This window comes from Oncorhynchus mykiss, chromosome 1, assembly GCF_057628025.1.
Source record: "Oncorhynchus mykiss isolate SJ-2025 chromosome 1, ASM5762802v1, whole genome shotgun sequence".
Lineage (NCBI taxonomy): Eukaryota > Metazoa > Chordata > Actinopteri > Salmoniformes > Salmonidae > Oncorhynchus > Oncorhynchus mykiss.
In genome coordinates, this window is record NC_143022.1 from 70,928,188 (window position 1) to 70,942,416 (window position 14,229).

General features: G+C 41.5%; 2 protein-coding genes across 11 annotated transcripts in view; both read right to left on the reverse strand.

Moving 5' to 3' along the window:
• bmpr1aa (bone morphogenetic protein receptor type 1Aa) overlaps window positions 1-5,269 on the reverse strand; it is a 67,192-nt gene extending 61,923 nt beyond the window's left edge. For both annotated transcript variants that reach the window (XM_021609179.3, XM_021609172.3), the window contains exon 1: window positions 5,085-5,269. The gene's annotated coding sequence lies outside the window, so the exon portion shown is untranslated. The remainder of the gene's footprint in view (window positions 1-5,084) is intronic.
• A 488-nt stretch (window positions 5,270-5,757) lies between these two features.
• The window catches only part of ldb3a (LIM domain binding 3a), a 69,247-nt gene continuing 60,775 nt past the window's right edge, over window positions 5,758-14,229 (reverse strand). For 5 of the 9 annotated variants that reach the window (XM_090238218.1, XM_090238205.1, XM_090238226.1 and 2 more), the window contains 6 exons: window positions 12,176-12,504; window positions 11,722-12,076; window positions 11,423-11,603; window positions 11,185-11,305; window positions 10,836-10,951; window positions 5,758-10,714 (listed from right to left, as the gene is read on the reverse strand). In XM_090238218.1, the coding sequence (XP_090094344.1) occupies window positions 10,625-10,714; window positions 10,836-10,951; window positions 11,185-11,305; window positions 11,423-11,603; window positions 11,722-12,076; window positions 12,176-12,504 (1,192 nt within the window). In that variant the 3' untranslated portion in view covers window positions 5,758-10,624. Of the gene's footprint in view, window positions 10,715-10,835; window positions 10,952-11,184; window positions 11,306-11,422; window positions 11,604-11,721; window positions 12,077-12,175; window positions 12,505-13,441; window positions 13,475-14,229 lie in introns of all 9 variants that reach the window. The other 4 variants (XM_090238202.1, XM_090238195.1, XM_090238200.1 and 1 more) reach the window with 2 other exon arrangements.

A 14,229-nucleotide genomic window follows, 5' to 3' on the forward strand; every position in this document is an offset into this window, starting at 1 on the left:
TTTACAAGCACACAATGAAGAGAGACCGTGGCCTTGAGTCACTCAATGTTGTGCGGCACGGGTCAGGTGATCAAGTTACAGACTGGAATTCACAATTAAAATGTTTGCCAGCAAGACATCTTATAACTATTAAGTTAACTGTCTAAAATGTGCTAAATTCTCTGCAGTTCTACATTTGATTTGATAATTTAGTAACTAAATTCTCTGCAGTTCTACATTTGATTTGATAATTTAGTAACTAAGTTCGCTATCTAGCTAAGTGTTTTGCTTGCCGGTAACAGCAGAGAATCCCCTACTTGTTAGCGTTGCTAACCTTAGGATTGCAAAAGCTCAGAGGAGTTTGAAAATAGCAGCCCTTGTATTCAGTGTTGGTATTACCAAATATCCCAGTATGGCACAAAGTCGGTATGAAGGTATGACAATCTGGATACCGCCCAAGCCTAGAGCACTCCTAAACTCCATCGTTCTCTGGCTGAAACAGTGCTCGGTGTACATTCTAATGGTGATGGTTTAGATTTAAAGTCTCTATTTATCTGCTTCTCTACGCTCCAGAGAGGCTGCTGGAGTCTGAGGTGGATGTATGGAGAGAGAGTAGGATTGCATGTTTTCTTCCGCCATCTCAGCCACTCTGTCTCCAGGCTAAGGGGATGGGGAGGGGGGTTATGGGAAGGAGAAGGGGGTTGGCTGGGGGAGGTGCAGCAGAAAGAGGAAGGCGTTGGGATGTGAAACTTGATCCGTGCGCTGCCCCTTCCCTCCCCGCCTTCATCTCCACCACCTTCCCACTGCCACCTCGCCAGAAAGCCTTTGAGACTCCCCGAGCAATCTGATCCCTCACTCTGCCTCAGATTGGAAACGCTCTCAGAGAGGGGAGAGAGGGCTGCAAGACAACAGAAGCAAGGCAGGGGGAAAGACATTCTTAAACATAAAGGGAGGTTAGAAAAACAAGCATTGTGGATTTAAAGTGCTTGAGAAAATATATGAGCAGGAGAATGTTTTGCTTCCCTCTTTCCCTGCACTAAGAGCAAGCAAGAGCAGGCAAGTTCTGGTTTATGTTAGACTTTAGTACTGAAACAACTGTATTTCGAGGAAATAAATAGTCCTATCAATACACACACCACATACTAAGAATGGACTTCATGAAAACAATGTAGGTTATTTAATGAAAGTACATTCATAAGCATATTTTGATTTCCCACATGTAGGCTATGCCCATTTCAAAGTTCAACTGCAATGGCAGCTGTCGAGCAGGAGCATGGGAGACAAAACAAATGGCCCATGCGTGATAATCATTCTATTAAAAAGATGATACTTCCATCTAGCTATATCCTCCTGATAAACAGCAAACCTCTGATCTGTACATCATGTGCATATAAATCATATCGGAATTATGTACCAGTTACTGAATCCATGCCCATTCCTGTCTAAACTCCATTACGTTCACAGTAACAGAGCTCTGGCTAATGAATCACCCTCCGCTGCAGAGCAGGGCTAGACTCCTGCTATAGTCACTGTGTCAGATCAAGATACTGGGTACACAATTACTGTTAGAGACACTAGGCTTAGGTCTATATGAACTATGAAGACTTTCAGCTATGTCTAAATATTGACATTTCTTGTCATGTGCTTATGGTTTGAATACCTGGAACAATCCTCACCATGAGATTATTAGCCATTCTTCCTCGCCTAGTCTCCCTCCCCAACTACTGGCCTGTGTTATTTCAGTAATGGAGAGCCCCGGGGTAAGCCGTAGAATGTTCAGCTGTCTGGCATATGTATAACGTTAGACTTTAGATTTAATTTATTTTTCCTCCCCCTTTATAAATCTACTTCTCCTACCCCATGCCTCTCCTCCAGGCCCCTTAAAGTAGACAGTTTCACAGTCAGGTCCTCCATCTGGTTTTTGACCTCCCTACGTTCCGGACCCCTTTCACTCCAACAGCATTGGATTGTGGGTAGCACAATGCAGTGCCATCGAACTCCAGGCTCAGATTAAAACCAGCTTTTCACTTTGTACAGATGAGAAAAGCATGGCCAAAAATGTTCCATTCAGATGTGACTGACACCCCATGAGAGAGAGGAGACACTGAGTATTTTCCCTGTGAAAAGCAGACCTCTACTGAAGTAGTGTGTGTATGAGTGTTGAGTGTGTGTATTACCAGATTTGAAGGTGTCTCACTAACAAGGTTCGCTGATTGAATGTGGTGTGTATAATTGAGGCCTACAACATTAGATTAAATATTGTGCCATACAACTGTAATTTCAATTTAGGCCACATAGCACATCCAGACAAATGAACTAGCAAGGGACCAAAAACCTGAATTAATACTTTCATAATCCCTGAGGACTTTATCACATTACATGTTGATGATGGAACAATTTATGATGAGCAATGATGATAGTCCACAGGGAATTCAACCATTGACCTGGCACCATTTTATGGGCTCCTAACCAACTGTGCTATATTTTTATATTTTTTTTTCGCAATGTTTGTAACTTATTTTGTACGTAATGTTGCTGCTACAGTCTCTTATGACCAAAAAGAGCTTCTGGACATCAGAACAACAATTACTCACCTCGAAATGGACAAAGATTTTTTCTTTAATGAGTCCTACGCAAAGGATATACTGCTTTCCCGAGACCAGGCCCAAATCAGTGTCATTCGCGTGAAGACGGAAATACAGGGAGCGGAGTTCGGGGCGCCTTGCGAGAATTCGTCGGCGAGTGGGTAAACCGCCACTACCATCCGTCCTATTGGCCAACGTGCAATCACTGGAAAATAAACTGTATGATCTACGATCAAGACTATCCTAGCAACGAGACACTCAAAACGGTAATATCTTATGTTTCACCAAGCCGTGGCTGAGCGACGACGCAAATAATCTAGAACTGGCTGGGGTTTCCGTGAATCCGCAGGACAGAGCAGTTACGTCTGGTAAGACGAGGGGCGGGGATGTGTGTCTATTTGCCAATAACAATGTCTAATATTAAAGAAGTCTCGAGGTATTGCTTGCTTGAGGTAGAGTACCTCATGATAGTGTGGTCTACAGTTTATCTATATTATTCGTAGCTGTTTATTTACCACCACAACCCGACGCTGGCACTAAGACCGCACTCAATGAGCTGTGTAAGGCCATAAGCAAACAAGAAAATGCTTATCCAGAAATGATGCTCATAGTAGCCTGGGACTTTAATGCAGGCAAACTTAAATCAGTTTTACCTAATTTCTACCGGCATGTCACATGTGCAACCAGAGGAGAGAGAAAAAATAAAACTCTAGACCATCATAATTCTATCCTCCTGATTCCTGCTTACATGCAAAAACTAAAGCAGGGTGTACCAGTGTCTCGGTCAATGACGCAGATGCTACAGGACTGTTTTGCTAGCACTGACTGGAATATGTTCCGGGATTCATCTAATGGCATTGAGGAGTATACCACCTGTCATCTGCTTCATCAGTAAGTGCATCAACGACATCGTCCCCACAGTACAGAGATATACATTTTAATGTATTTATTTTAAACTTTATTTTGTAATTATTTTCTTAACTATTTATTGAAGTGCATTGTTGGTTAAGGGCTTGTAAGTAAGCATTTCACGGTACCTGTTGTATTCGGCGCATGCGACAAATAAAATTTGATAGCCTACCCAAAACCCCTTCATTCAAACTACGTGTGTGCTTATAGCTAGCAAATTGAGAGCTGATGTGAAGTCTCATTATTTAAATAGCGCTGCACATAGGATTAGTGTAGGGAATTATTGTACCATATAAAAAAATCTATGTAAAATATATTTTCAATTAAACAGTTGTTTTTACAGGTGTTTGTAAACTGTTGGACCAAATCCCAAAGTAAAAAAGGCTCAACTCCTGCTTAAAAAATATAAATAAGGGGGTTGGTACAATGATTAGCTATACTATTCAGTGCTTGTTTTCTCACAGACTGAAATTGAGCAAATTTAAATAGAATTAACAACCAGAACATAACAGAGCAATTTCCACTAAATAACACAGCCAAAGTCAGAACAGCTTTCCCATTTTGTCAGATGCGCGCCCCCCCAGCGGAAGAAATCAATAGGTAAATATCACAGCCAATCAACACTGGGGGGTTAGAAATAGTGTGAAACACTATCATTCCACTATTAGCAACATGTTCTGAAATGCAAAAAGAGTATCCTGTGTGTAACACCTTTAAATAAGCATCAATGCCCACTTGGATGATTATTTGTTATCAGTACTTGAGGTGGTAACATTATGCCTTCTTCAATCTTCTGGACCGTCAGCACTTGTTACAAAACACACTCACAACGACAGAACAATGAATTGGCCTACTTTGAGACAACTGACCGTTTTTATCAGTGAACAACTAAAGTTACTGTTAGCAATGTATAATCAATACATTTAGGAACGTTAGGCTATAGCCTACTGGCTAGGCTTGTAAGTAAGTAAATTCAAAGATAGTCTAACGTTACTTATCAACAATGTTGACTATTAACTAAACGCAGTCAACCTCCGCAGAAAGGGAAAAATACTTGATTAATATCATAATTTGATACAAATGGTTCCAACCTCATGACATTCACTCAGTACAATTTGTAACACATTGTTGCAATGTCTCCGGAAGCGCAGTAAGTACAATAATTGTTGCTGGCTAGCACCGCTCTGTGCTAACTAGCAAGACAACTTTCATTGTGTAACGAGTGAATTAATTTATAAAACAATTTAAACTGGAGGCAAAAAATAAACAAATAATACTCTGGATAACCAATTCTGTAAATATCAAAGTTCAGTGTTAGGTTTGCTAGTCGAAGTAACGTTACTAGAAAACGAGTTAAGTGGCTAAGCTAACGTTAGCGAGCTAGCGCCAACAATCTAGTTCACTTATAGTAAGCTCTGGCAAACAAGTGGCTACATTCAAAACACTGCCAACATAGACTAACAAAAATAAAACTACAGCAACTTTTATAACGAATACAACTTTTCTTTAGCTATGTTCTGTTATTTTTCAGAAGCTAAAACAAACTTTTTCCACAAAGTCAGAACAGAATTCACAGGTTTATGATGTAGCCTAGATGTAATCCCACCTCACCTTTTTCTCCAGCAGATGTGGCCAATCCTTTTGGTTCCGGGCGATCACTCCCTTATATCTATATATTTCGTATTGAAGTTGTGTATATTTTCCAAAAATTCTGTTTTTACCTCGGCCCAGCTCTCCTTGCTATGTTTCAGGCTCCGACTATGTCATTTGATCAAGCGCACATACCCAGTCCTGCGCGAGAAGAGATAATTCCAGACCAAAACCTTCCAATCACTGCAGCGAGTGCGCAACCATTTGAGGGGGAGCGGGTCGCGGTGGGAGTATTTCTGTGGATAATTCAAGTATGTCCCAATTACTTCTAACGCCCCCTGGCGTAAAATGGACAGATCTACTGTATTCGTATTTCTCTGACATGAAATTAGACACATGCATGCAGTATTTTACTCACAAATAGAACAGTCTGGAGAGTAAGAGACATATGTCAGAGAAGAAAGGTGGCGTGGAAGAGGGAGGAGGCAATGGGCTGGACAAGTATTGCAAACTGAAGAAGCAAAGAGAGGGTGAAAAAGGAGAACAAGGTGGAAAGGGCGAGTGAGGAGATGAGGGATTCAAAAACATGGATAAAGGAGATTAAGAACTAAAGGGTGGAAAGGATAGTGATGAGGAGGATAGGAGATGAAGAATAAGGGAGATGAGGTGGAACAATAAATCAAGGTGAAAGACATTCACGCTGTGAGATAAAGTGTTTATTGACCAATTTCAAAGATTCAACCTGTCCTAGAGATACCAGCAGCCTTTCAACATTGACTCCCATAATACAGGCAAACGTGTGGTTGTAAAACAAAAAAATGTAATTGGTAGTCTTTACTGAACAATATACAGGACATTAAGATCATGGTATTCAATACACAGCATGCATAAATTAAGGCCATCCCTCTAACACAGTCCATTCAGGATGTCCTCAATAGAGAGGAAATCAAGCCCATTTCCTTCCCAAGATTGATACACACACGCACAGATTCATCTCATACAATTATATATACCATGTCACAGTAGACTACTGTTCAAATCTAAAATCTTCAATGTATATCCTTTCTCCATGTAATTCTGTTCTGATAGCAGTCAAATGCAGTTCACTAAAAGCAATGCATAAAACATTTCCCTATTTTGATGCATAGTCAGTGTTATCGCAGGCCAGGCATGGCAATACATTTGAAATATGGGGTTTTACACTCCAAATACATCAATGTTCCACATAAAAATACCTTGTTTATAAAGACGATAGGGTTCTAAGTACAAATGCAGCAAGATATGAAACAAGGTAATGTGTTATTGATAATATACAATAGAAAAATGACAATCCTATTCCTCCAACACAGTCCAGCCCCCCAAAATAAAATCATACAACTACTCAAAGATCAAGGCCATATTTCAGTTAGTGCTTCAAAAACAAATGAATGTAAATAAGTAAATAAATTATCAGATTTAAGTGGTTGTTATATCATTCCAAGTATGTCTATTTTAAGAAAAAAAACTACTCTAGAAAAATACTTTCCCCCATCAAAACACAGAACATGGAAGAAGAAGCGATCCCTTTTACACACTGGATATACATCTTGCAGCCTTACAAGTGTTTAATATACAGCAATACAGAAATAACATGTGAACCAAAATCAGAAAGACCACTCAGCAAACTAAAACTGATATTAAAAGGGATCATCTTAATACAGTGTCATAGCAAAGTAACATGTGTGTCATAGATTGTTTAGGGAGAACTAGCCAGGAGGGAGGGAAGAATTGAGAGTGAAGTGAATGAGGAGGATACTTATGGTCTCTCTATACAGAGGGCAGAGATGCACCAGAGTGCAGAGGGCAGAGATGCACCAGAGTGCAGAGTGCAGAGTGCACCAGAGATGCACTCTTACCTAAATGGAATGAATGACTAACAGCAGAGAGAAGTTATGGTCATATTTGGGAATGGACTGTGAAATTATATAAAACTGTAATATATGTGATACACTATTGTTTTATAGTGTTATTGCCAATGTTGACTACAGAAGTGAGCATTGGAACCACATACAGTACCAGTCAAAAGTTTAGACACACCTACTCATTCAAGGGTTTTTCTTTATTTTTTACTATTTTCTAAATGGTAGAATTCAGCAATATGGCACGAGGGTGTGTGGTATACAGTCTGATATACCACAGATGTCAGCCAATCAGCATTCAGGGCTCAAACCACCCCGTTTATAATAACAGTGAAGACATCAAAATTATGAAAAAGCACATATGGAATCATGTAGTGACCAAAAGTGTTAAACAAATCAAAATATATTTTATATTTGAGATTCTTCAAAGTAGCTACCCTTTGCCTTGATGACAACTTTGCACACTCTTGGCATTATCTCAACCAGCTTCATGAGATAGTGACCTGGAATGCATTTAAATTAACAGGTGTGCCTTGTTAATCTGTGGAATTGCTTTCCTTCTTAATGCGTTTAAGCCAATCAGTTCTGTTGTGTCAAGGTAGGGGTGGTATACAGAAGATAGCACTATTTGGTAAAAGACCAAGTCCATATTATAGCAAGAACAGCTCAAATAAGCAAAGAGAAACGACAGTTCATCATTACTTTAAGAAATTAAGCTCAGTCAATCCGGAAAATTGCAATCGCAAAAACCATCAAGCGGTATGATGAAACTAGATCTCACAAGGACCACCACAGGAAAGGAAGACCCAGAGTTACCTCTGCTGTAGAGGATAAGTTCATTAGAGTTACCAGCCTCAGAAATTGCAGTCCAAATAAATGCTTCACTGAGGTCAAGTAACAGACACATCTCAACATCAACTGTTCAGAGGAGACTGGGCCAAGAAACACAAGCAATGGACATTAGACCGGTGGAAATCTGTCCTTTGGTCTGATGGAGTCCAAATTTGAGATTTTTGGTTCCAACCGCCATGTTTTTGTGAGACGCAGAGTAGGTGAATGGATGATCTCCACATGTGTGGTTCCCACCGTGAAGCATGGAGGAGGAGGTGTGATGGTGTAGCGTTGCTTGGCTGGTGACACTGTCTGTTATTTATTTAGAATTAAAGGCACACTTAACCAGCATGGCTACCACAGCATTCTGCAGCGATACGCCATCCCATCTGGTTTGCGCTTAGTGGGACTATCATTTGTTTTTCATTAGGACGATGACCCAACACACACCTCCAGGCTGTGTAAGGGCTATTTGACCAAGAAGGAGAGTGATGGAGTGCTGCATCTGATGACCTGGCCTCCACAATCACCCGACCTCAACCCGATTGAGATGGTGTGGGATGAGTTGGACCGCAGAGTGAAGGTTAAGGAGGCAACAAGTGCTCCGCATATGTGGGAACTCCTTCAAGACTGTTGGAAAAGCATTCCTCATGAATCTGGTTGATATAATGCCAAGAGTGTGCAAAGCTGTCATCAAGGCAAAGGGTGGCTACTTTGAAGAATCTAAAATATATTTGGATTTGTTTAACACTTTTTTTTATTACTACATGATTCCAACTGTGTTATTTCATAGTTGTGATGTCTTCACTATTATTCTACAATGTAGAAAATAGTAAAAATAAACCAAACCAAACCTTTCACTGGTACTGTATATTGACAGTTTGGGCTGATGACAAGGTCCTTCGGATACCAGGTAACACAAAATCGCATTGCCTAAAAATGGCCTTACTGGGATGCACAGCCATTTTATCATCAACTTTCAGTTCTACACATCTTGATTAAGCATTATGTCCTCTTCCTCTTGGCAAAATTCACAATATAGATTATGTATCTGATTATGGAGGAAGTGTCAATACAGTATATGGCTGACACATGGGGTCTGTAAAAAATATTGACATTGAGCTGTTGCGTATGATCAGTGTACAGGGGTGACAAATGGCTTTGCAGTGTTTGCTGGGGTGGGGCCAAGGGAACATACAGTGAGTGTACGATGTATAAATAGTGACTAGCGTGTGAGGCATACCAAGTAGCCAGCATGGTTTCAACACTCTGTTGCACTCTAGTGGTTGGAAACTATATAACTAGTTTCAATATGCTGAACTTTAAAAAAACGAGTTCCTTAAACAACTATTTAGCAACAATTCAAGTCTTCTTTCATTTCCCTCAATGGTACCATGTAAGGTTTATTCTGAACTGGCACTGACTATGCTTTCCTTACACGTTGATCTACATACATACGCATATCAAAGGTACTTAGTCTAGTGTTCTCAGAGTTATGTCAAATCAAAATAAACCTTGCTATTCCAGTGGCACAAATACATACAGTAACTAATACTGATGTTGCCTCAGTAGACATGCACTGACAATCATGTACAAACTCTTGCATGCATACATACACAAACACAGAAAATACACAGATGTACAAAATAAACTCAGTTAAGCATCTGTACACAAGCACAAGGTCACAACTGACCTTTAAGGTGTGTGCTAGTGAGAGCGAAATGATTGTGAATGGCTGTTTTTGGCCTTGACAGATATTTCCTATAAATTCTTGTTTAATTGTAGCGCTTCATACAGAGGATGCATAGACTTTTGCTGCGTAAAATGTATTTGTAAGACCCCAGGCCAGTGCTCGTCTCACTTACATGCTGTAAAAAGATCCAGGGTACTTCCTCGATTTCCACGTTTATGAGACACATTCCAAAACTCCTAACTTCCCTACCCCATAAATAGAGGTTTCCTCATCTTCTACCTGTATCCCTAAATATGTATGTTAATACTGTATCATAATGTAACATATTGCTATCTTTGTATTGTTTTTTGACTGGATCTCAAATGAATCCAGGATGAAAAAGTTTGAGTGATGTACTTCATATAATACTATGAACCTCTGTATCATGCAGCTGTCAACAAAAGGCAATATAACTTTTTTTGCTTTATCAGCAATATAAACATCCATGGATGTTATGCTTTCATTTGATTCTATGTAAATAAATACTTTAACGGTCAAAGTTGCAATAAATATCATCTACTAAACTATAATGTATAATAATAGCTCTGTGAAATCCAACAGTATTAGTAGGCTTACATGTGTCATGATATACTGTAACAGTTCACAGTGTGAGGCATTATCATGTTAAATCTAGTGTATACAATCCTAAAACGGTCTTACTACATTCACTGCAAGCTATCTGTGTTTCGCTATTTGGGGTTTTACATTCAAAACAAAGCACACAGTGTTGCTGTGAAATAAGGCATCTTATTTACTGAAGAACCCTGCTACTCCACTCAGTCTGCATGTGTCTGTAGGCTGTAGCTCCAACCTCCCTGGATTGAGGCCCTCTAGGAACTCAGTGGAATAGCAAAGGGTTTACATCAGAATTCTCTGATATAAAATATACATTAGAATTCATTTGTCAGTGAAATTAATAAACCCAAACCTAACTAATATTTTGTCACGACTGACGGTCAATCCTGCCGCTATCATTTTCAGCTTGTATTTTTCATAATTAACACTGGGATCAATGCCCCCTCTACAGAGCTCATTGCCAAGGCTTGGGCATAGCTACGTAAGTACCTGCCCACCACCCAATAAGGCTGCAGATGGAGCATTTACACGTTGATGGCGTGAGCGTGCTTCTTGCACAGGGGCTTGTCTTTCTTGGAGTAGAAGGGCTGGCCCTCCAGGTTCACATTGCACACCTGTGTGAGACAAACAGAATTGTGAATCTCACAAACCATCCATTTTTGTTACATTCCCAGAGATCTTAGTTATAACAGTTTTATACATCAGGAACATGTACAGCTGTGTAGTCATTCTTACTGCACAGACAAAGCAGGTATCGTGCCAGGTATGACCCAGTGCTTCAATAAACTTGTCTCCCGCTTCTACTGGGAAGTCACAGCCATGGCATTTGGTGCTGAAAAGTGAAATGTAATCTGAAAGAAAGAGGATAGACTGAAAACACTAGCAAATGGTGAAAATAGTAACAAAGTTACATGCATAAAAAATGTGTCTTTATGTGTATAATTCAAAATGTAGTTCAGTTGCAGAAGCTGCTTGCACAGAGTACATTATGGCAAAAATGTCTGCAGAAGCTGGTTTGGGCTCTAAAGGAAACATTTAACATTTGTGGCTTTTCATTATGTGCCATTCCATTTACGTAAAGTACCTTTCTCGCAGTAAGGCTCCCCATCCTCCATGTGGAATAGGCTGTTTCCAAAGGCATTGCCACAGGCAGCACACACAAAGCAGGTGGTGTGCCATGTCTGTCGCAGAGCATGCATCACCTCCTGCGCAGGGACAAAAGGTTATTGTCTGGGTGCATTTGTGGTTATATGCTGCATAGGCTAAACAAAGCTTCTTTGTGTGTGTCGTACATGTCTGTGTGTTCGTATCTGACATCTCACCCCCATGATCTTGGTGTTGCAGCGTGCACAGGTGGGGGCAAAGAACTCTCCGTAGCAGTTCTCACAGTACACTGCGTTCTGCTCCTCCACAAAGCTGCAGTCTGCCAGCGATGTGTGGCAGTAGTGACAGTTGAACTCTTCTGGGTGCCAGGAGCGACCCAAGGCCACCAGGAAGGGTCCCCTGTAACGACAGATAGCGAATGAGGACAAAGGGGGTGACAATGACCATTTCTGAAGCCAAACACTGTGTTTCTGTTTGAGTGGCTGTGTTTCCACTGACGGTGTATCGTTGTTGTTACCGGATCATGTTGTTGCAAGCACCACAGAGGGGTGCTCTGCTGCTGTTGGCAGCAAAGCGCTCCGCCCTTTGGGCTACGCCCCGGGCAATGGGAGGGAAGGGGGCAGGGGCGGGGTTGTAGGGGGCGGGGCTGGGATTATAGGCAGGGCTTGGGGCAGAGGGAAGGGCGTGGGCGGAGCCAGGGTGTGGGATATAGGCCGGTGCTGGTGGGGCACTCTGAGGTAGAGCGGGCACTTTCATGCTGGTGCTGGTGCTCTTGCTGGGGTCAAACTTGTTGGCAAAAGAGTTGTCCGTGATCCAGGGTGGCCTGCTGGAGGGGGGTTCAGGGGCGGCCGGGGCTGTGGCTGGGGTTGGAGCTATGACCCAAAGAGACACACGGTTAAGTCAACACTATCCATACTTACCATATTATTAACACAAACAAACGGCCACACAGCACCACCTGCTGTAACTACCTGGCACAATGCAGGCTGTGCTGACCACCTTGGGTGGAGGAGGGCCCACAGGGATCTGGATAGAGCTTTGCTGCATGGGAGGAGGCTGCTGCATGGGATGTCGCTGCATAGGCGGGGCCTGGTGCATGGGGGGCCCCTGGTACATGGGTGGTCCCTGGTGCATTGGAGGCCCTTGGTACATGGGAGGTCCCTGCAGCATAGCAGGCCCCTGGTACATGGAAGGTCCCTGCTGCATGGAAGGTCCCTTCTGAATACAAAGCCCCTGGTACATGGATTGCCCCTGGTACATGGGAGGGGCTTTTTGCATGGGGGGAGCCTGGCCATATAGGCTGCAGAAGGATAAAAAAGAAGCTGAGTGACATCATCACCACCTAAATTCAAACATATCTCTACTAGTCTTATTACTTCAGAAGTTTTCTGAACTGTCATTGATAGTTTATATAATATATCTAAATTAGGAAACTGTACTACAAGTACCAGTTACTCATAAGGATACTGTTAAAGGGATACTTCAGGATCTTGGCAATGAGGCCCTTTATCTACTTTCCCAGAGTCAGATGAACTCATGGATATCATCTGCGTGTAGTTTGAAAAAAGTTGCTAACTAGCGCTAGCACAATTGCTTACTAGCATTGGCTCGAAGTCCTTGCGCTAGTTAGCATTGGTTCGCAAAACTACCTCTAACTTCCTTCATACTGGATCCAGAGACATAAAAATCATATCCACGGGTTCATCTGACCCTGCCAAAATCCTGACGTATCCCTTTAACACTAATATGCCTCATGATAAAACCTAGTATGCTGAACAGCCACCTATCTCCTTCCTGACTCTGTGTCCACATATGTTTTGAGTCTTACCTGGATCTCCTCCACTTCCCCAGACACGTTTAACGTAAAGGTTAGTGGGAGTTTAATATAGCAGAGACCCACAGAGAGAGAGAGAGAAAGAAAGACAGCCTGGTATCAGAGAGACAGTGTTAGAACAGAGAGCCTCGGTTATAGCAGTGAGAGAGATTCACAGAGCCGCCAACCGAATTCATTTGAAAGGAGAGAGAAACAGGTTGATACATTTGTAAGAAAGGGGAAGGTTAAAACGCAGGTTAAATGAACACTGTCAAAGCATGATTATCATCCTTAGAGCTATAAATAGAGGGAGGGGAATAAGTGTGTGTTATTTCAAAGGTGAAGTCGACAATAAGGGAAGGAAGCACACTATCCAGATGTTCTATGAGCAGTGCCATCTGGATAAGCTTCCCCACAGAAGTACCTGGAGACGGAGGCAGACTGTTGCAGACTGTAGCTATAACGCAACAGAAAAGGGTCTGGGGTCAAAAACGGGTCAAACACAGTTTTTTGGATTAAAGCCATGTACACCTATACCTGCAAGATGCCGTTTATTACCAATAATGGCATCCAGTTTTTCAATATTTAATTTGCAGATTTTTCCATCTAACTTTTCTCCACTGTTTACTCTAAGATGGGGTGTAAATCAATAATCATCCGATTTCTCATAAATTGTAACATTATCAGATCGCACCTGTTTCATGCTAACTGCTAGTCAGTCAGCCTAGTTTGACCACATAGTCAGCTGTGTAGCTTTTGAAGAGGGCAGCACCCAATCAGCAGTCCCTTTGAGGTATAGGTGAACTTGGTTTCATAGTAATACCTTTGTGCGAGCACACATTCTCTCAAAGGAAAAATGTATGTCCTAAAGAGACAAATAAAACAGGTTCTGAAAATTCAAGATCCTAACACTGCCAAACCAAATGAAATTGATACACAGCTCTGCTCCTATATACCATATTTGTATTCATCACCATCAATCAAGGAAACCATATATGATACTGCACACACACACACACAAAACCTCTCATATTCTACACTCTGCACACAACCACCACAACTGGCTCCATTGCAAAGACCAACACGCCTTGCAACATTAGTTAACACATCCAATCCACATTAAAGAGAAAACAATGACATCATTATTAGGAATCTGTAAGGTGAGCCAGAGGACCCACTTCTCACAAACACACTAACATGCAGGCGAGATAA